At 41.7% G+C, this 23181-nt stretch overlaps 1 protein-coding gene across 11 annotated transcripts in view; it reads right to left on the bottom strand.

The window, feature by feature from the left end:
* Positions 1-13220: 13220 nt before the first annotated feature.
* fat1a (FAT atypical cadherin 1a) overlaps positions 13221-23181 on the bottom strand; it is an 80660-nt gene continuing 70699 nt past the window's right edge. For 3 of the 11 annotated variants that reach the window (XM_085276440.1, XM_085276442.1, XM_085276439.1), the window contains 10 exons: positions 22136-22358; positions 21915-22046; positions 21663-21820; positions 20495-20963; positions 19807-19960; positions 19513-19623; positions 18721-19364; positions 17857-17994; positions 15946-15981; positions 13221-14789 (listed from right to left, as the gene is read on the bottom strand). In XM_085276440.1, the coding sequence (XP_085132566.1) occupies positions 14116-14789; positions 15946-15981; positions 17857-17994; positions 18721-19364; positions 19513-19623; positions 19807-19960; positions 20495-20963; positions 21663-21820; positions 21915-22046; positions 22136-22358 (2739 nt within the window). In that variant the 3' untranslated portion in view covers positions 13221-14115. Of the gene's footprint in view, positions 14790-15945; positions 15982-16394; positions 16455-16507; positions 17995-18720; positions 19365-19512; positions 19624-19806; positions 19961-20494; positions 20964-21662; positions 21821-21914; positions 22047-22135; positions 22359-23181 lie in introns of those variants that run through there. The other 8 variants (XM_085276443.1, XM_085276441.1, XR_014892699.1 and 5 more) reach the window with 7 other exon arrangements.

The raw sequence follows: 23181 nt of genomic DNA on the forward strand, positions 1-23181 counted from the left end.
AATATAAAAGCATGTCAGTTTGGACGAGTCAGTCATCATTTACCCACCCTGAAGTTTCTTTAACAGATGCTGGAATCCTTCCAGATTTTGCCTTTGAATATTAACTGTAATTAACACGGGAACATATTTTAGCACAAAAATGCGGTCCAGATGCATCCGTGACATCTGCAGCCTGGATTCCAAACTTTACATCAAACTGCATTTAATATGGCTTTACCAACCGTGACTGACTACAGCATGGAGAGTACAGTAGTTCAGTAATGCATAATGAATGTTTGAGTGGAGAGGAACTGTCTGACAACCTGACAGCTACCCTAATGCCCACAGAGTCACAGATTTAGAACAATGTAGCATTTAGGTTTTTATCTAAACTGATAAAAAGCCCATAATGCACACTTCTCACTGTCTCCGTCCTTATATTGGCAACTGAGAACATGCTAATAACCAGGATTTCCTGTTTTTTAAAGACCTATTTGTGCGAATTAGTGGTCCTGCTTGTGCTTTGATATCAACTGTGAATGAGCAGCTGACTGATGGAATCAGAGGGAAACTCAGGGTTTGGTGAAGAAAACCTGACAATGAAATAGGTTAGGTTACCCGGGTAACTGTCTCAGACTTTAAGTTAACTCTCTTTCTGAGTTCCCTATCTTGTAAGAGTTAACAAAATAAAAGTTTTCACTTTCTGGAATGGGCCTTCCATTTCACAATAAATTGATTCACTGTGCTGCTGAACAACTTTTTTCCCTACTTTTGTCTAGACTGTATCTCTCTCCCTTGAGTTTGTCACGGGTAGATTTCAATCAGTTTTAGACGTCTGCAGGATAAATGAAGCAAACAACCTGAACTTGTACTCAATCCGGACTACCACAGCAAAGTGTCTGAATTCATCTGTCGTCTGGTACGGTCATAGTGATCAACAAAAGGTAACTTTATTAACAAAAACAATATTTTTTTTAAAAACAGGAATCCCACCAAAGCAATAATAAAGACACACAGCAGCTGTGTGCTCCCACCACAGTGATGTTGAGGGACAGGCTGACCAACATGATGGGAAAAGGGAGGACTGGAAATACACAGAAAAGTAACTGAAAACAAGGTGGGGCAGTTGATCATGGAGGTAAAAGGACACAAAGCAAAAAGAGAAGCATAGATGACGTTATTACCAAAATAAAACAGGAAGCTACCATAGAGAAGCTCACACACGGGCAAACAGGGTGACAGGAGACACAAAGAAAACTTGACCATAGCTTTTATAGTTGAGGGATTATAGTTTTTGGATTTTCAAAAGGAAAAAAAATCCCACTGTAAAGTATTTGCAAAGTGGGCCTGTTGAGATTCTACAAAGCTCTGACCTATTTGGCTTTACAAAACCATGTGTGCATCCTGCTGTCATCACGAAACAGTCAGCTCAATGCATTTTTTTTTTAATCCCCATCTTTGCATCATTTTAAATCAGTCGGTTCATTGTGGCCTCAGGTTTGCTTTTATGTTGACAAGGCCAAAGTTATTCTTCACTATCCACCCATCATAAATATACCACGACTCGACAAGATTATGCCCCATCATAATACTGCACTGGCTTTTGCACTCTTCCTTTATCCTCCATCCTCATTTATCATTCTAAAATACAAACAACTCATTATTATCAATTATTTGTGATTGGTGTTCATTCAGAACCCATTCATTATCTCTCCCCATTTGTCTCAATATTACATTTTAGGTCAGCTTATTCTTCATGCCGAGCAACATTACAGAAATCCCTGTTGTACATCAGAACAGAGCGAAGGGAGGAAGAAAAGAAGCGGCAAAGAGTGATTTTGAATAATTAGAGCAGTTAGTGAGATAAAGAAGCATACAGTAAGAAACAGTAAAGGGGAAAAGGGGAACGGGGAGGTGGGGGGAGATGAAGGACTGGCTCTTTGTGTGTCACTTTGCTGATGATAAAAGAAGCTTCAAATGCATTAGTAGAACAAGTGAAAACAGCATGAAAGCTCTTACTTTGAACTGACTGCTTCATAGCTGGAGAAAGTATTGCTCTGTTTTGCTGAAAGTTACCAAAGTTTTTTTTTGATTTGCTCTATCCTGGCCATTTGTGGCCACTTCACTTTTCTTTTTTCAACCATTTTCGTTCTGTTAATGCAAATGGAATGAAACTTCCCTAAGGTGTGTATTTTTTTCAGATTTTTTAATTTTCAAATCAGCTCCTTAATAATGTCAATAATATTCACTATACACCAAATTGTTCCTCTTGACTCTATCATGGCCATTTTTGGCCAATTGTAACCCATTATAACCACCTTTTTGATTCCTTGTTATTGACAGTACTATATCATGCGATTTAGGTAAAATTGCTTTCATTCTAAACTCAACACATGAAAATTGTAGTTTTTAATGTTTTTTACCAAATTACATCATTTACCCATTTTTGGCCAAGCAAGCGATTTCATGTAATATTCCGAGTTTCTAGTAGCAGCCTTTGATGGCTTACCACACTCCAATGGACCAAAATAATGAAACAATTTTGACATAGGTTTGATCTTAAGGATCTAATAGTTTGTGTTTGTGCATGGCATTGCAGCACAAACATGTATTTGCAAGATGGACTGGAATAAATAATGACGCATCAAACATTACATAGGCTGCAGTGAATTTCTGTGGATGCAGGTTATTGAGCTTTGAGGTTCCCAGTCAAACGTAGCTTTGAAGCACATGTTAAAAGCACTTTTACTCTTGTATTTTTCATAAAAAGATACCATGCCCAAAATATTAACTCTAGAAACAAAAACAAAAACAAAACAAAAAAACCCAATCACAGGACATTTTGCAGAGTTCAAACCTGCAGCTGCAGCACAAACAACAACAAACACTGTTTGTAAACGTGTCCTGGAGTTTCTGCAGGTGCAGACAGTGCTACTGCTGTAAGTCAGCCTAACAGCTTCCAGATCATTTATTCTGACTATATGGCAAGAAGGTCATCACTGCTTCAAGCACTGTCTATATGATCTGGTCAGAGAGCAAAGACAGCAAGCAGTCCTCTGCCCTTGAAGAAAATACATCTGCCCAAGATGAAGAAACTTCCTCTCCAGAAGATGAGGGGACAATCTCCAAAGAGGCTGACTGCATCACCACTGATGATGAGTACTAGCCAGGGCCTGAATCCTCTTCTTTGGGGGAGGATTGGGGTTGGGGGGGGCATGGAGGTGGAGGCCGAGCAGCTGATGGAAAAGAACAAAGGAGCATTTTCTGAGACCGAGGAGCCGGCGACTGATTGGATCCCTCATGAAAGGAAAACCATGTGGGTCCCACCACTGAAGAGAGACTGCTCTACAATCCAGTACCCACTGGTATCATACCAGGGGTCACCCTGTATGCAGTTCCCTGCATACAGAGTGACTTTTTTATAACAAAGGAGATCTTTTAGCTGCTGTGCACCCTTACAAACCTGCACGGGAGGCGAAGGTGTGAGGATTAGAGGATGAAGTGGAGATGTGAGCCTAAACCAGAATAAAGCAATACATAGCACGTTGGATGACAACACTGGAAGTTCTCAGGAAGTAAAAAAAGGCATGGGGTTCAGACTCCAACTGACGGAGGAGCTCCGAGGACAACGTCTTTCCTTCGGGCACCTTGGCAGAGGAACGCCTCAGATGAAAACTGGCACAGGGGAAACAACCCAGAGCTTCCTCCCCAGCTCCTCCAGTTGCAACAGAGGAAGATTTTGTTGTCTGTCTTTGGCTTCACCAAAACTACCACGGCGATATCCCACATGCCAAAGCAACGGAGGAATGTGCTTCTTTTGACAGCAACACACAAGGAACCAGCAGTCAGTGATGGGGAATAAAGGATGCGTGAAAGCAAGAAGCAATCCTGGACTACAATAGGCACAAATATTGCTTGGATAACTTAGAGAGGATGTTGGCACCTCGAGTTGTAGAAGGAAAACTAACTGATGGCTGCTGGCTCTTTTCTCCAATCTCCTGGATGTCTTGGGAAACGATGTCTTTGTCCGGCCGGAACAACCTCACTGAAGTGGGGGAGTCCTCTACAACCTACAGATGAAGAGTGATCCTGGGAGAGCTGGGACACATGCTGGTGACCTCAACAACTGCAAGACACCCATGTCCCTTATTCTCAGCCACTTCTGCCACTGATCTCAAGATACAGTAGTCTGAACCAGAGTGTGACCCACACCCCACCAACAAAATGAGAAGAAGGTGCAAAAGCCAGCGCCCCCCCCCCCCCCAAAAAAAGTAAAAATAAAAAAATAAATAAATCATTGTTACAGTTACTGACCTGCAATGATGATAAAAAGAAATATTAGGTTTCATCATTCATATGCTAAAAATGTGAACTTTATTACTATTACTATACTTTATTACTATTTTTACTATAATAATACATAATCTGACTGGTATTCAAGAGTTTTGATATCTGAATTTGAATTATATTTTGGCTTTCATGACTAGGAGCAGTGCTAATTTAAAAAATCAAGTCAATGAAAGTAGAAAAATGTTTTAATATATATTAATTTTATAGTATTTTGTAAACATAAAGAGGGGGTGGCCATTTTTGGCCACGAACAAGCTGAGAGGGAGTTTTTTTGTTTTTCTGTTACTGCACAAAAGAACACAGATGCATAAAACTCATTGATACTGTTAATTATTGCTATACATCTAACCTCCACCATGGTTAGAAAATAAATCAGATGGCATGTTTTATTTGGAAAAAAATTGAGGTTTTATGATTTTTTCCATTTACGAGTTCCTAGGATTATGTGATCTAACTGGTATTTAAAGGGTTAAAATTCTGAATTTGAATGAAATTTTGATTTTCATGAACAGCACTGATGCTAATCTAAAAAAATCAAGTCAAAAAAAGTGGAATATTTTCTTAATATAGCATATTTAATATTTGATAGCATTTCGTAAACGTAAACAACGGGTGGCCATTTTTGGACACGAACAAGCTGAGAGGGAGTTTTTATGTTTTTGCTCTCTCTGCACAAAAATAACAATGCATTATAATCAACGTTGATGTGAATCAATTACATGCCCCAGACTCTACTATTAATAATACAAGAAATTTCAGTAGCAATGCAATTATATAAAATTGCGAGATTTTGAGGTTGTCTTCCAGCTAGTGCAATGGACAAACAAACTGGTGTTTAAAGGGTTAAAATGTAAAAAGTAATAACTATTTTATATTTATGAAAAGAACTGAAGTTAGTTAAAAGCTTTATGCAGAAAAAATGGCAAAAAAACCCATAAAAATAATGAAAAATTGCAGACCTAATCTTTTGGTGGCCACTTTTGGCCACGAACAAGCTGAAAGGGTATCAACAAGCCCAGAGGGTTAAGTCTGATCTGTTAGTCTCTAAAGTTAGACTCATTTCCACTCAATGCAAGTCAGGAGTTTTGGGAGTCCTTAACCACCCTCTTATTTTATGTGATGATCTCATTGAGCAGGCTTACAGCAATCTCGGCTTTACACAATTATTTTTTTATCTTCTCCAAACTTTTTTCTCTAAGGACAAATCCACAAGGACACTGCTGTGATTGTGCATACATTAATCCCTTTTCAAAAGAAGATAAAGCCTCGTTTTTTGGACTTTTTTGTTGAAACAGCACAAGTTTCTGGGTTTTGGGTGGGTCTTTCAGGCACACTGCCACCTACCTCATACACTGACTGCAGAATATGATACTAATACACTTTTTTTTTCTATGAAGAAGAAGAAGAAGAAATAGGAGGCATATTTTTGGTTATGTAGGACATCACACAACCTAAGTCTGCTATAACCCACCCTTAGCAGGAACCAATTGCTCTTTCAATTTAGAATTTAAATAAAGAAACTGGCTAACCTAATCCACCAGTGTGTGAATGCGAGAGTGAATGAATAGCGGCATTGTAAAGCGCTTTGGGTGCCTTGAAAAGCGCTATATAAATCCAATCCATTATTATTATTATTATTATTAACCTAGCTTAGCACACTAAAAGTAATTTCACACTTTGACTTGTTAAATTTCTAGAATTTTTACTTATAATCTCACAAAGTATTTGTTTTTCTACTAACATAACAGAATGACCTCTCTGAACAGGCTGGCACCAAGGCCAGTGAAAATGGGAGGTTTGTTTCAGGAATGGCAGCTGGCATAAAATCTATGGCAACCATGCTGAGCCATCCACTGCAGCGATTTATTTACCTTGGGAAATAAGGGAGCAGGTAAAAATACAGTGCATCCACAAAGTATTCTCACTGTTTAACTTGTTCCCCGTTTATCATCTTACAGCATTTAATCAAATGGATTCAATTCATTTTTTTATCTCAAAATTCTACACACAGTGGCCCATAAAAACAATTTAAAAATATGTGCTTGAAACTCTTGCAAATTTATTAGACATAAAAAACAAAAATATAACATGATTTCACAGCCTTTACTGAGACACTCGAGACTGGGCTCCGGTACATCCTGTGATCATCTGTCAGATGTTTCTAGAACTTGATTGGAGTCCACCTGTGGTAAATTCAGTCAGCATGTCAGAGCACAAACCAAGCCATGAAGTCCAAGGAATTGTCTGTAGACCCCAAAGACTTGATTGTATTGAGGAATCGATCTGGGAAATTGTACAGAAAAAAACGTCTATTACATTGAAGGTTTGAGTGAACATAATGGCCTCCATCATCCAAGTTTGGAATCACCAGGACTCTTCTTAGAGTTGGCCACCCGGCCAATCTGAGCAGTTGGAGTAGAAGGGCCATAGTCATGGATGTGTCCAAGAACCTGATGGTCACTCTGACTGAGCTTCACTTCACTTCTAGAAGGACAACCATTTTTGAAGCACTCCACCAATCAGGCCTGTATGGTAGAGTGGCCAAGCTCGAGCCATTCCCCAGTAAAAGGTGCATGACAGCCCAAATGGACTTTGCCAAAAGGCACCTGAAAGAGTTTCAGACCATAGGAAACAAAAAAAAGATTGAACTCTTTGGCTTGAATGCCAATACCATCCCTACAGTGAAGCATGGTGGTGGCAGCATCATGCTGTGAGGGTGTTTTTCAGCAGCAGGATCTAGGAAACTAGTCAAGGTCAAAGGAAAGCTGAATCTACAGTCCTTGATGATAACCTGCTCCAGAGCACTGTGGACATCGGACTGCAGCGAAGGGTCATCTTCCAACAGGATAACAATCCTAAGCACAGAGCTGAGACAACAAAGGAGTGGCTTCAGGTCCACTCTGTGTATGCAAGTCAAGACTTGAACCCAAATAAGCATCTCTGTAGAGATCTAAAAACCTTTATAATGTGCATTGGTGTCATAATCTGGGTAAAGGGTGGAACTCAGCAACCTGCACATTTAGAGACTGGAGATTTGTGACATGTGATGGTTAGTACTAACCAGGGTCTTTTCCCATCCCAGGAGTGTTTGTGTCAACTTGCTGTAGTCCTAAATAAACTGTATGTTAAAATCAAAGTAACTTACAATAAAAACAAAATTTTACATTGATCCCACAGCAGCTTCAGTCCTCTGATCTAAACTCAGGGGTATCACATAGAGTACACCCAAAGTTTAAAAGAATGAAACCATGTGGTTATTTCAGGCAGACACATCTGGCACAGAATCCCCGCACATCTGCTTTTCAAACTTTCTTTTCACAAGCAACAGCCAATCAGAAGAATAATGAACAGAGAAACAGGATACAGGGCCAACGCAGAGAGACGGGCAAACTATTTATGTTCAGTCTCACAACAATAGCCAAATTATAATCTAGTGATTCAGTTCATTTCAATTCACTTTTACTTAAATACTTTCCAAATCCCAACAACAGTTGCTTCAAGCAGAGGCCACGCATAAAAACACGGATTTCAAACTGAACATGGTCCTTTAATATATTTATTAGCTTTTTATCAGTCTCTGGTGTGGTTATAGTGATGAATAGAATTTGCACACTGAAGTTCAGGGCAACTGGCACCTGTGTGAGTCTTTCTTTATTGTGTGACAGGTTTGCCTGTCCAGGGTGCAGAGTTGGTATAATGACACAGCATCACAGCATGTTGTGTGTGGGGTGGCATAGTGGAGTATGTGCACACTGATCTAGAGTTTTGGTAGGATAAAGGTATTTATGTAGCTTCTGTATAAAATAGGTCCAAAGATTCAACCCCTAGCGTTACTATACAAACAGCCTAGTTCTGCCTTTCTACTGGAGTGAAGCGACATATACTGTCAATCATACTACAGGTACTCAAATTAGTATTAACAGGAATGAGTCAGTAGTAAAAACTAAAGATACATCATTTTCAGAAGAAAACAAATGTAGAGATCACAAAAGGTGATGCCAAACATGATCATTTCTACTTATAGAGATTCTAAAGAAATAATTCATGCCTATAAATCAGTTTCTTCCTACAAATCAGCTGCTAAGCGCTTTTGTGTTTATCTCCCTCTATTTTGTTCGAGCCCCTGAATCACTGTCTCCCACTGCGAACCAGTAATTATCCAGAGCAAGGAGACTTTTATCTAATGTATAATTGAAGTGGTGTACAAATAAGTAATATTGGTGGCTGAGGAGCAAGCCCACCCAAGGCAAATAATGAGCAGACATTTAGAAGGGAGGAGGACATATCTGCAGGGGAACTGTGTTTTGTTTAGGCAGGGAATTTGTTTTAGGAAACACATTTACTTTTATTAAAATGGCCTTTAAGATGAGTCAGTGGGATCGTTCTATCGTGTGTACCTACTGTTTGAACATTTGATTAGTCTTCAGAGATCATCAGGGGTATGAAGATGACTCAGAGGCACTGGTTGTATTCGGTGCCAAAGGAGCACCTTTGAGTTTTAAATGATCAAATGAACTGAAGCAAGAAAAAAAAGGAATTATTGCAATGTTCTTAAAATGCAATGTCTGGGGAGCTTTTTAACTTTAACAGCACAATTAAAGAAGTTTTTAAAAGGGAGTAAAAACAGCGAGGGAACGGGAAGGTGATCAGTGGCGTGGTCTCATCGTCCCAAAACAGAGAAACAGGTTCGAGAGAGCTGTCGTGAGTTGGTTGGGAGAGATGGGGAAGGGTGAAAGGAGAAAGATGAGAGTGGGAGAGAAGTACCACGTGTGGGGGAGGGATAGGGCAGATGCACCCGTGATGAGGACAGGAGGGTGCCAAGAGGACCCCCCCTCTGTACAGACAGGCGTGCACAGACACACACAGACAAACACACACACACACTGCTGCCCGAGTCACTCATTTGAGAGAGCTGTCAGCAAAATGAAGGAGAGGAGACATAAGTAATGTAATGAGCGCGGTCTCGACACAGGCCCGGCATGTCTCTGCCGCTTCACTGGTCATGACTACATCCCACAGAGAAACAAGAGTGTTTGCTTTTATCTGCTCTCGTTCCCCCCTCCTCCTCCTCCTCTCAGCCAGTTGCCATGACAACTGCGGAGCTCCACCCAGGAAAGAGATGTGTATGCTGGGAGAAAGAGGATTATTGGGGTCAGTGGTCTCTGCGAGTGTGTGTGTGTGTGTTTGTCTCTCTCTCTCTCTCCCTCTCACGCACATTCACACGCAAGCTTTCTCACAGAGTGCGATTGTGCACTTACACATAACAATACAGTGACTGAGTATTTAACAGGAATGAAGCCAGACAATTAGCGTTTTTGTTGTCTGTTGTTTATTTAATTAATCAGCCCCCTGGAGCAAAGTTTTATGGGTTAGTCATTATGTTGTTTTTGTGATTAGCATTGTTATTGAAACATTTATGGGAGCTGTTTTTGTGGAACTTTTTAATGTTCTGTAATAAACTCGAGGTCAGGGTGATTAAGTGTTGCACTTCTATAAAGTAAAGAAAAAAAATAAGGAACAGAATGGAAGCTGATGAGAGAGGCTCCCATCATCATTATGTTTGTTACTTTTCTGTATGGGTCAGGTTTTAGCACAGCTAAATCCTACATTTCCCGTAATCCAACAAATGGCACTGATGCATTCGATCCGTCATGCATTACCATTCGGAAAGTGTCTGATTAACAATCATCATCTTGGCAGAGAATAAAGGAAAAGGCAGCCAACATCGAAAGAAGAGCTTTGAAAGTTCTTCCTGGAGAAAGCCTACTTAAGCCTACTTAAAGAAATGAGAAGAAAGCTTGACTAGGAGAGTTGAGGCTGTGTTGAAGAATAAGAGGTTTGTCATAGTTGTGCAAACTCTGTTTTTGCCTCATATACTGTATTTCCTGCATCTACTTCTTATTTTCCTGGCAAAAAACAGAAGTGAGTCAAGACTTGTTTACTTGTGAACTGGTTGTGATAAGACCGCCATATAACATGCTTCTAAAGCGTTTACATAGCTGAGTGGTAGTGGTATTTTCTCAGCACCATAACAAAGCTCTAAATCCAGTTTCCTGGTTGCTCTCCAGTGACTGCACAGTGGTTTTAACTGGATTTTTTAATTTTTTCACTAGAATGCATCTCACTCTCATATAGGGTGTCGTTTTTAGTACAGTGGGGTGGGGGATAAAACAGCAGTAATTCATACAAATCTTTTTAATGAAAGCAAAGCTGAGTGCACCTCCTAAACTAACAGCAAGGATTCGGGTCGTAGGAACACTGTCAGACACATTTACAGCTCATTCACGTTTCTGTCTAGCCGATGAATGGTTCAATAAGAAATATTGGCAATTAGAACCCAACAGTAGAATGATAGGGACTGAGTCTCTGAGTAGATCAGGCAATTTTGTGTCTGAGAAAAGGACACGGTCTCAGACTTTGATTTCATTTCTCACGAATGACTGGGCAGATTTTCAGGCCCACTTGGGGGCTGTTTTTCCCCCCAGAGTTTCAGGACTGTGCGACATGTTTACACACCACACGAGTAAATGTCAATCCCTTTCTTCCACAATCGCTTCCTGTGCAAAAACTGAACTGTAATTTGACTTGTGATTGATGGAAATCTGCTCTTGCTTTCATAAACTTTGATTACACGATTTTAAACTGTTTAATTCCCCCTACATTATGAATGTCATGACATATGGAACAGGATTATAATGATGTATAATCCTAAAAATGCCAGGTCCAGCTTATTACAAAGCTAATCAAGAACACAGCACAAGGTTAAATACTTCTGTGGACCGAGTGAAAATGGCACTGCTGTAAATGAACTGCTTTTGTCACTTTATTTATAATTATATGATGTTTTTTCTTCATTTTGGATAAAATCACAACTTAATGTAACTGTATTCCAACATCTTTATGTCTCAAGAGGCCTCGACTGAGGTTTGAAGAGCATTTTTAGTCTAATTCTGCACAATGAATACGTACAGTACTCTCATGCACAAGTGCGCTCATCAGACTTGTAAAAGTCTAAACATGTCCTTCAAGGATGGTGGAGAGTTATCAATGGCAAACTGAGCTGTGAAGGGGAAATCACGCAGGGTGAAAGTTTTCATACCAGCTGATGCCAGTTTGGCTGGTTTGTGTTCCTTCATCCAGCAAGAAGGAACCACTGAGCTCTGCCTGTGGACTGCTTCACTGCTTTTTGGCGTACAAACCATCTTCTTTGCTTCCTGTAGCTTTCATCAATTACCATATGCTGCCATCTTGTGGTTGTCAGCTGATACTACATGCTCAAAGTTGCGCACAAGTGGAAACCCACAAACCTTTTCTTACGTCTTGTAAAGCCTTACAGCTGATAGAGGGTGCACTTTGATTAGTTTTGTTTTTAGACTGTATAATGAATCTCAGTATAAGTGTGGTGTTTGCTGTGGTCCTGAGAATAAAGCAAAAAGTGAAGTTTTTCTACAATCGGGCAGGGGCTGCGCAGTGTCACATTGCTCTCATACAAACAGTCTGATTCTGGTGGCACGATGTGATTCATAAAGCGATGGCAGAGAAGAGGATGTGTCTTGACAGGAGTCAGCCCATTACAGCCGATGTGGCGTCGCTCTGCTGTCCTCACCGAAGGTTAAAAGGTCATTCTTCCACCACAGGGCCCAGGAGGGAGCACAGTCAATCCTGTGTGAAGTTGTGACCAGGTCAGCACTTTGCAGAGAAAGCCAAACAGTGGGGAAAAAAGCCCTCACAAAGCACAGGCTGCCTGCAGTGACCGGCCAGCGCTGGAGGTATCAGGGTCATGTTATTTTATCAGCCTCATGCGAGGCAGCTGGGGTTTATTGATACAAACAGCTGCTGGGAGACAGGAGGAGGGAGGTGACGCAACGCAGACAAGAGTTTAAGGCCTAAAGCCAGCTTTTAAGTTTTAGTGTTGGACTGCCTGTATTATTAACCTTTATTTTACCAGGAAAAGTCCCATTGAGATTAAAAACCTCTTTTTCAAGGGAGTCCTGGCCAAGAGGCGACAACATGTTAAAATGACAAAGTTACATACATGTTATAAGTAACAATTACATTTTAAAAAACATTTTTCTCTGGCTCTCTCAATTTGGACTTAAAAGCATTTAATGAAATAAGATCTGCTATCTTCCAGTCTTTTTGCATCATGTTCCATGTAAAAGGGGCAGCATAAGTAAAAGCCTTCTTTCCCAGTTCAGTTCTGGGAAAGAGCTGAACTGCCTGTGATTATAAGATCAGTTTAATTCATCATTAGTCTGTGAAGAGTTTAACAAATACTCAAGGAGATATTTATTGGATGAAGGAGGAACAATCCATCCTAATATCTAAGGTTCATTCAGTTTGTACCATGTTCAGCCTATTTATATCTATCATTCAGGCCCATTTGTAGCTATAATTTGTATAGTTTCTTAAGACATCTGTAACTTGTATTTTTGTACTTCTTATCTCCTCCTTGTGTCTGTATATACACATATATATATATATATATATATATTTATATATTACCCATTTAAAATTTCACTAATCCAACCCAGCATCACCGGGGTAAACGCTCCGCTAGCTGTACTAGCTCTCACGAGACCAAGAAAATCATCAAGTGTGCACGGGTTGCAGGGTTGCCACGGCACACAAATGTAATCATGTTTGCCAAAAAAAAGTTGCAAAAAAATTGATTTGAATGATTGAACTGTTTCAGATTAATTTTTCTGCTGAGTGATCGTTTAAGTTTTGTTTGAAATCATCCATCCAAACAACTAAGATATAAAGTGTAGAGCGGTTTGTAAGAGTTCCCCTTTCTAAATACATTTATATCCCCAGTACTGTAACAGAGTGATGCATCGTAGTTACCTTGTAAACACGCTGAGAAAATAAGGCAGACGCAGACATCAGAGTATTTTTTAGGAATAATTTATTGCCAGTAGGAAAGCGTGAGCTTGTGGCAGTATTCAATAAAAACCTTAACAAGACCATAGCATTGCTCAGACACACACAGACACCTGAAAAAGTCACGTGTCCATGGATAACTCTGCACTATAAATATATTGGGTCCCATTTTCTTGGTGGAAAAATAAAGAGGTTCCAAAGTCAAAATGTACAAACAAACAAATAAAAAATAAACAACACAAGAATATGCAGTCGTTCATTGAAGACCCTTTTTGAAATGAGCAAGAGACAACAAACTTTACGAGTACACTGTGTTCAGAAAAGTCACGCTCTTCTCTTTATCTCTCTTTTTAAACACTTCTTTTTTTTCTTAATGAATGTACGCACAGTAAGGCTGATAATGTCACACCATTTAACTTTTTTTGTTGAAAATAAAAGCATAGAATATCTACAAAACCTAGTAAACTTTGAAATCAAAACTGTACATTTAAATTTACACTGAAAATGAAGACTTGTATAAAAACATCTTGCTTGGTTTTGTTTATAGAAACAAAGACATTTACTTTCTTTTTTTTTGTCGTGATGTTTTTCCTGTTGCACGTTGAGATGTCGATCCTTAGCACAATCCACTTCCTGTGTATGATGGCAGCTACTTAAAGCGAGGGGGGGGGGGGGGCTGGGCTGAGCAGATGCAAAGCGGCTACAGAGAGTTTCCTATAACTTCTTCAGATCTTCTCAGCTGAACGGCCTTCTCAGCCGGTCTCAACAAACCCCTGTGTTTATGTGTCAGTGTGTGTCTGTGTGTGTGTGGGTCCAGATTCTGTGCGTGTTTAGTGTCTGTGGTGGTCAGGGGCGAACATAAGGTGTAGCTGTGGGTTTAGGCACTTTTGTTTGGATCCAGTGTCAGACTTCAGTGTGCTGCTGGGAGTCCAGCGCCGGGATGGACAGCCGCTCAAAGTGGCCCTCGTCACCGCTCTCGTAGTCGCTTATCATCACCTCGGACTCCTCGCAGCACGCCGACATGTCCGAGCAAGAGGCTGTGGACGTGTACAGAGACATGGACATGTTGTCCAGAGCAGAGGAGTCAAAGTCCCGACTGCAACCTAAAGGGTAGCCTCCTCTGTAACCGCTGTTACCCAAGGTGGAGGCTGGGGTGGCGGAGGCTGAAGTGGTGCCCAGGCCCTCGGTATCGCCGCCGTCACTTGGGAAGGAGTGCTGCGGCAGGTACTGGTTAAGGCTGTAAAGCTCGGGCAGGGCTGGGCGCTGGCGGATGGCGCCTGAGCTGCCCGGACCGGTCATAGGCGGGTCCAAGTCTCTGCCGAGGGGCCGCAGGGTGTCGCAGCGGTCGCTGTACTCTGGCAATGGTGGCGGCGGGAGGTCGTCGTTTACAGGGAAGTCCTCTGGCGGCGGAGGGAAATCGCTCTCAATGTCAAAGCCGCCGGGATAATAGTCGGTGTCGATGGCACTCGGGTCGCTGTACAGAGGGGCGGGTGACTCCACAACCTCATACTGTGGAAACTCCTGGATTCCAGGAAGTTGAACACTTGGCATCCAATCAGATGTGTCCCAGTGATATCCTGTTTGAGGAGGAGAGACCACAGCACACACATTATATCACTGCTCTCTCGCAAAAGCTGCACAGATGCTCTCAGGTTAATGTTAAAAACCCACACCATGCAGGAGGAACACAGGTCAAAGTCACGCACCACAATGAGCTTAAACAAACTGCACAACGCTCTGTGATCAGACACACTCAGCAGACATGATTCACAAGTTAACACACACAATAAAATACACAACAAAAATAGTCTGTCTCCCTGTGTTTTTGTTTAGTTATCTTTTGTTATAAGATTATAATGTGATTTCTTTTTCTTCCTTTACAACTTTAAACTGTTGCTGGTGAGTCATCCTGATCTCAGGGATGCATGCATACATTTATCTAATCAAAGATCACTGAGGGCAATGAACTAACTCCAAGTGGCCAGGAGGGCATTATCACTGTGTCATGGGTGTATAGCTGAAAGCAGCAAAATACAGAGCTGAACATAAAAATGAAGCCAATGTGGAAGTGCCTAAAAACCTGCATCCCCTCTGAAGGCTGTCTGAAGTGTACGGGAGGATGGTGTTCTGACTCCATTATTTGTTTTCAGTTGAATCTGGATGACATCACCGAGGGTACAGCCATCTTTTCGCCTGTCTATGGGAGCGATTCCCAAAGAGTCAGCCCTGCTTCTGAGCGTTTCTATTAAATCTTGTAATTAAATTAAAAGATATGATTTAAATAATCCTAATTATTACGGCTCACCCACGTGTACATTACAGCCCCAAGTCTCAAGTCCGACTGTGTGATTTTCCTCTTATTTCAAAGCTAAAAAAAAACCTGTTTTAAAACAGATGCCATGGCTTTCAGAAAGCTCACACAACAGTAACACAGACAGACAAACATAAAAAACTGTGAATACTTCCAGTTAGTTACTGAGCAACACTTTTGATCATATAACATATACTCATGTATGTCATGCAAAGGATTTTTTCAGGGGGGTTGAAGGAGTAGAAACATATATATAACCTTACAATGCAAACAATAACACCTTATCAGGCCACAAAGCTCCAGAGCCACGTTAGAGAGGAGGTTAAACTCTCCTCATTAGGGTTCAGGGTTAGTGGTTAAACTGCAGAGGATGGGATCAGGGCAACACCAGGCAAGCAAAGAAGAAAAAAAACACAAGTCACCTCTTGGGTTCTTGAGATCATGAGCCAAAAAAGACTCTTTACATGAGGCGAGAAGGGGGAGAAAAAGAGAAAGAACAAGTCGCATTAAAATCTACGTGGAAAGAACATCGGCCTTGGAACATGAATGAAATGAGGACAGCGAACACTGAAGGGCAAATAATGACTGAGGCAGCGACAGTTCAGTGAGTGCACAACAGCTCTGCCATTTTCTTAGACCGACTTCTCGAGGTGCACAAGAGCTCAGCGCTGAATCGAGGACGCAACACTTGAGCTGCTTGTTTAATTTGATTTGTGCATATCTTTTTAATTAGCTTCTGAATCACAAAAAAAGGAGACGTTCTAGTCGGTGAGGTTTTGTCAGTGGAAGATAATGGCAGCTCTAACAGCCTACACTTCACATCCCAACACAGAGGACAAAAACCAGCGGCAGATGGAAGCTGGAAGAGTACCTTCTCCTTCCACCGTGTCAACAGCAGAGTTGACAAGGTGGATAACTGTCACAATGGAGGCTTGTGAGAGGCAGGGGACAGGGGGGAGAGTGGGTGGAAGAGATCTTAGCATTAGTACAAACGCTCTTTATCATTTATCAAAGACAAATAAAAACACATATGGAATGCACAGGGGTGGGAGAGAGGCCAACACAAGCAACATGTCCCACAAACGTCGTCCTCGTTTGCTTTTTTATGCATTGATGCTGAATGTTTGGGGGAATGAGGGCGGTGTTAATGGTTCGGCACAGCACAATGGTGGGAATAGAGCGATGGTAGCGGTGGTGTTTGTGTGTAGTGGGGGAGAGGATAGGAGGGTCTAGTTTTGTTTGTGCAGGATAACACACAACAACAACAACAAACTGAGATGCTACTGGGTGCCACTGACAGTACAGATGGAAGAATCAGTGAAATTCCCCAGAGATCGAAACCCATTTCCAGCTAAGAGAAAAGCTGAATGTGTGTGCGTGTGGAAAACACTCACACACATTCAGCAGGAAAGCAGAAATTACCTATTTTGCACACGCTCCGTTTCTAATTCAAATTTGGATTTGCTGTCACTTTCGAAGGCGCGGATGAAGGGTTTGATGACTTATGAGCAGCACAGTGCCCGGCGTGATATCTAAGCGATGATGAAAAGTAATTAAGTATGACATGGGAAAGAAATGGGAGAACATAAAATGTGCTTGTATACCCTTTTGATATGTTCCTTGATGTTTGCTTGAAACATCCGTTTGGAGCTATTTTTTGAAAATATGAGGAAACAAAAAAGGAGGGACAAAAGGAAGAAAAAGGCATGCTTGTAAATAAAAAATAAAATAAAACAAAGCGCAGATGTGTGAACAAACAGAATATAACTGCCGTTTAAGTAAGTCATCAAACTCCTTTTGAAGCTAAACACAGGTGAACTTGGGGCCAGAAGAACAGGAAACAAGGTCAAATTTGTATTTATTTTTGTGTGTGTGAATAATCCCCAGAGAATAGCACAACACGAGTTGCAGTGATTACTTCTGTCTGTACCGGTAGTGATCGAGGACTTACAGGCCGGAACCCCTATTTAAAACCTTGTTCTGGATCTGTGGACTGATTTGATCCATATGGGAGCTGAAGCCCCGCAGCAAAAAAGAAAGAGAAAAAACAAAAACAAAAGAAACAGGACAAATGACCCTTAGAGCCACTACTGGGTCATCCATTCTGTACATGCAGAGAGAAAAGTGTTAGCGCTCAAATCAACAAGACAAAGGCAAATGTTGCAAAATCCTGCAGGCCGATCAGAGAAAAGGAACAAAAAGCAACAAACAGAAAACCAAAACAATGCATCTCATAGATTCATGTGCCAGAAACGTTCAAACTGCGCTGTCTTGTTAGTTTTTCTTTTTTTTTCTAAATGCTACAGAGGAGCAAATTAAACATGGCAGCATACCGTTATCATCACAAGACTCAGACTGGAAGGAGCTGAGGGACTGGACCTCAGACATGCTGCCTCTGGTGTTGTAGGGGTGACAGGCACTGTCCTCCACAGGCTTCTTGGTCAGGCACGGATCCAAATCCACAACTTTAGCTGGAACAGAAGGCGAAGTATGATCTTAGTCACACATTTTAAATATAGAACATGCCCCTGGCAGATTTTTGTTGTCGTTTGTTGTTCTTGTTGTGTGTTTGAGTCTGGACCTGCTGGAGGTTTCTTACTGTGAAAAGAGAGTTTTTCCTTCTCGCTCAAGTTTTACACTGAATGTAGTAAGTGTAGTTTTAAAAGAATCAAACTAATGACTTTATAATATTTATACTTTATACTTTATAATAAGTAGTTTGGATTTCCAAAATAACTTTGTGCTCATATACGCTGGCCTTTATGCTTTTTGCCAGAAGGATTTTTATAGTTTTACAGATATTTGATAAAAATTGTTTACTTGGCAGTGCACCAGTGCTGAATGCTCTGCTAGTGTATTTAACACAAGCTGATGAATTCATGAGAATCCAGATATCGGGTTTTTTTCCACAGACGTCCAGTTTCACATGCATCTACAGACAGTCAGCGATGCATTCACAGGAGTGAAAATAGCCAGTGCTGACTGGAACATGTGCGGCAGCTTTATACAAAGTCAAATATCACCATTTAGACGTTAAGTGACCAAGTCTAGTTTACTTTTACTACTCAACAACTCTGGAGACTTAAGGAATCCGAAACTTGCTAAATAACCCATGTTTTAAGCATAATGAGACACTAATCATACTCATTTGAAGCTCAGTGCAACTCCTGGGAAAAAACAGCTGGAATCAAACTTACCATCGTAATCATAATCCCAGTTTGGCTTCTGGATGGAGTCGCTGTCTGAGACAGAGTTGGATGGAGGGGGAGGAGGGAGATTGGGCGCTACGCTGCACACGGCCACGGTTTTGCGGTGCCCGTGCACAGAATCTGGGTTGAAGGTGCTGAATTCGGGATGCTCTGGTATGGTGGAGCCCTCGAATGAATTCCTATCCAAGTTATTTCTTGAGTCGCTTGGAATACTGGGAGTGTAGGAGATAGGCCGCACGGGCACCTGAGGAGGGATGTCTGAGTAGATGTTTTTGTTGAATTTGGCATCAAAGTAAGGTCTCTGGAGGAAGGAGTGAGGCACGTTCGAACCTCCAGGATGTTTGTCGTCATCTTCGCTCTTTGACCTTCTGCGGCAGGCCTTCTTGCGGATGATAATAAAGAGGAGGACCAGTATGAAGATACTAGACACAAAGACAACAATGCCTATCACCTCCTCCAAACCGATGTTCCAGGAGTTGGAGACCAAATTATTGCTGTGAACGTCCTGGAGTTCACACACTGCTCCACTGAAACCCTGCGAGCAGTTGCACTTATATGAGCCGTACGTATTCTGGCACTGTCCTCCGTTGGCACACGGGTTCTTGATGCACTCATCAACATCACTCAGGCACCTGGACAACATGTATGAATTTCAACTGAGGTTTGTTTGTGGGCAAAAAAGACGCTTTTTCTAACAGTTGTTGCAAAACACAAGATCTACCTACTAGGAGAATTCAAATAACTGGTGTTACTGCTTATTTGAGCTCCACACTGACATACCTGTCTCCCTGGAAGCCTGCTTCACACTCACATACGGGACCGTCCAAGCTGTCGATACACTTTCCGCTGTTTTTACAAGGGTTGTCTCTGCAGTACGGCCCCAACTGGCACCTGCATTCACAACAAGATTACTCCAGCATGAAGCCTCAAATTCCAAATTAGATGTGCACAAATCCTACAGTAACAACTAATATTAAAATTGCATTAGCTGATGTGAAGCAAGCCAGTAACATCATCCCGTATGTTGCGCACAATATTCATATTATCAAGATTAAACATAAAACAGTGCAGTACCTCGGTCCTGAGTACTGCCCTCTGCACTGGCAGTAGAATTCACCTCCTCGGGTCACACAGGTGCCACCATACAGGCAGGGGTTGGAGGCACAAGGACTTATGGGGATCTCACAGTGTGTGCCCATGAACGAAGTGGGGCATTTGCAGAAGTAGCCTGAAGAGTTTAGAAAAACAGGTCAATGAGCAAAATAACAAACTGACGTTTTTTGTCATCATAAATCTATTTCTTTTTTCTAAAATAGGCTGGTGTGATTTTAAAACATCCTGCAGATGTTTTACCAAAAGCCTTCTAGTAATGGCAAGACTGTAATTATGCCCCTGAACCACTGGCAGGTTTTTATTGTGAAACAGATGCAGAAGTGTTGAATCCACATCAACAGGCGTACATCAGAATGAAGCGTTTACACTAAAACATGATTTTAGTATTTAGTAGATTTTTCCTTATTAAGCAGAGAACATCTGAATTAGGACAGGTAACAGACCTAACAGCTGCTCCAGATTAAAATCACGGTTCGCGTCTTAATTTGAAAATCTGTGCTATTCCTTGGATGCCGGTAAATGGAATTTAATATGTCTGAAAGGCAGCGATACATAATCAGATAAACTTCTCAATGAAAACCAGACTCAAGGAAATGCACAAGGACTGGAAAATAAGTGAGTGCAATGAGCCAAGCAGGACTCCACCTACCTCCATTAGGCAGCGAGGTGCAGCTCCCTCCATTAGTGCAGGGGTTGCTAGAACAGCTCTCGGCAGGTGTGAGCGCGCAGCCTGGAGCCACGTCCACGATGTCCTCCAGCACAGCGTGGGCCCAGCGAGCCCTTGTGTTCAGAGGCAGCTCCTGGCCATTCAGGGTGATGGCCTCCATGCAGCCACGCAGCCCGTTGGTGACAGGCAGGCTGCGTCCGTGGCGAGGGGAGGCGTGCTGGCGTACGTGACCCCCAAAGTAAATGCTGTTGTCAAGATTGAGGGTCCGCAGAGTGCCCGGGGCTGTGCCGGAGGCAGCGTGCACCCGGTCCAGCACGAGTTTAGCATAATTACCGTCCACCTCCAGGGAAACGGAGTGCCACTCGCCATCGCTAACCTGAGCGCTGTGGACCGACACCAGCCCGGGGCCGCTGCCACAGTCAAACTTGTATTGCAGACGGCCGTTCACAATCTGTTTCATGGACAGAAAATATAGCTTTAGAATATGCTACACATCCTGCACATATCACACCAGGTCATTCATCTCAACACTGAGACTCAAAAGCCACTGAGTCACTGTTTTAAATCAGTTTTTCACACAGGACACTTCCACTTTACTGGCTTTCGAAGAGCTTTACAGAAAAACAACAGCTTTATAAAACAATTAAACTTCTGCTCAAGCCTCTGAAAAAAACCCCAAAAAAAACAGCTCGCAGCCTGTTAAACTAAATCTGTGTCTAAGCCAGCCCAGTTCTTCCTCTGAAGTCTGGCATGTTGACGGCTATACCAGACAGACTCGAAAAAGGAATGTGTGGAAAACTGCTTTCTGTTTCCCTCCCACTACTAAAATAGCTCTTGTGTGTGTGTTTTTCAACCCACCACCACATTCCCATAGTCCCTCATGTGAAAGAAGGTTTAAAATGGCTTTCTTGAACCCTTCAGCATACTTGGTTGGTACACATGGCTGGCTGGTCTCGAGAGAAGTCGGGTCAGTCATGGGTTTTTTAGACCCTTCTGATATGGAAATGCTGAGCAGTAATACAGAGATGGGCTAAGAAATGCAAAGGCTTATTCAAGATTAGCAAGGTTTTCCATTCAGTTTTAAAAATGACAGAAGGGGGAAAAACACCCATGAGTGAAATATGGGGCTGGAAAATAGGTTTGCACACACCTCAAGGATGCTGTAGTCTGTGCCTTTAGCATACATGACGGTAGCGTGGCTGGAGAAAGTTCGGAGTCGCAAGGATAGCTTCATCAGCTCCTTGTTCTCATTCTCCATCAGATGGTATTTCACATAACCATTTCCACTGAATGTGAGCGAGTGGCCATCTGGCACAGGATGAACAAATGTACAAGTAAGACATAACAGCAGTGTAAATGCAGAAAATGTTAGACAGAATATCCAAATCACAGATAGTCTTACCGGAGCATTTGCTTTTTTTGCCTTCAGGACACACACAACTGTACTCAGTGTCTCTGGGATCTGCCACACACTCCATACCCTCAGGACAGGGGTTGTTCTCACACAGGTTGTTCAACACGGGGCATCTGCCACCTAAATGCCAAAATAGCGCAGGTAAGATTAGGAAATCTACCAAACCATATATGAGCAAATACGTAGGTGCATGAGGTGTAATCAGGAACCTTCGCACTGGCAGGTCGCGGTTCTCTGGTATCGTGGGGTGACGAAGCTGAGGCGGGCCGTGCTGTAAGTGGACATGGCGTTTTTATCCAGGGAGATGACCTCATCACAGAAGTGTAATGGACAGTCCAGGCCCGCGCACAGCTTCTGCGCCACCCGCACGATGCGGATGCCCGTCATCTCCTCAATCACAGCCGCAGAGGAGTTCAGCTTCCGGAAGACAACCTGAGGAAAATTGGAAAAAACAAAACACTCGATAAACGGTTCAAATGAGTGCTCTAATTATTCACTAGTCAATGGAAAATTAATCAGTTCTGATATGTGATTAATAGCTGAAGTCATTTAACCCTTTAAGACCTACCATAGAACCAAGTCCACCAGAGCTTATATTATATTTTTACATGTTGTAGTGCCATTTTTGGGAGCATTTCAAGTTGATATACATCAATACAACCATTATAGCCCAAATTTTAATAATATGTCTGCATTAAGTGCATAGTAATTACATAAATTGCAAAAAAGTGCAATAAACTACAAAAAAATTGAAAATGTTTTTGCTTTTTTAACATATATTTCTAGTTAGAGAAATTTAAGAGGCTTATCCCTCAAAACTGTAAATACAAAAAAGTTGCAAAAACTAGTTTCCCACCACAGGAAATTTATTTTCAGTGTCTTCATAGTTTTATTTTTTTAAATACACCAATTTTTATACACTGCAGGAAAAACGAAAATAAATCTTATAGTGCAAATTTCCAAAAAAAACAGCATATGCATCAAAATAAACTATTTCCAGCAGTGCAATATGAGTCCTAAGCATCTCAGAAACGACACATAAAGTCATAAAGTCAAACATAACCTTTAAAAACACCAGTATATGCTTGTATAGGCCCTGAAGGTAAAAAACTACATTTTCGCAAAAATGACGTCACTTCCGGTTTCGGGCAGGTCATGGCGGACATGTGATGGTTCGCGCTGACGTCTATTCCAACGTAGGAAGTGTTAAGATCAGCTGATCGGATCGGCAAAGCGTGTTTCTGGAATATTATGT

This window comes from Mchenga conophoros, linkage group LG6, assembly GCF_057382185.1.
Source record: "Mchenga conophoros isolate Kocher_MC1m ecotype Shallow Benthic linkage group LG6, M_conophoros_male_GT1.1, whole genome shotgun sequence".
In the NCBI taxonomy this organism is placed as follows: Eukaryota; Metazoa; Chordata; class Actinopteri; order Cichliformes; family Cichlidae; genus Mchenga; species Mchenga conophoros.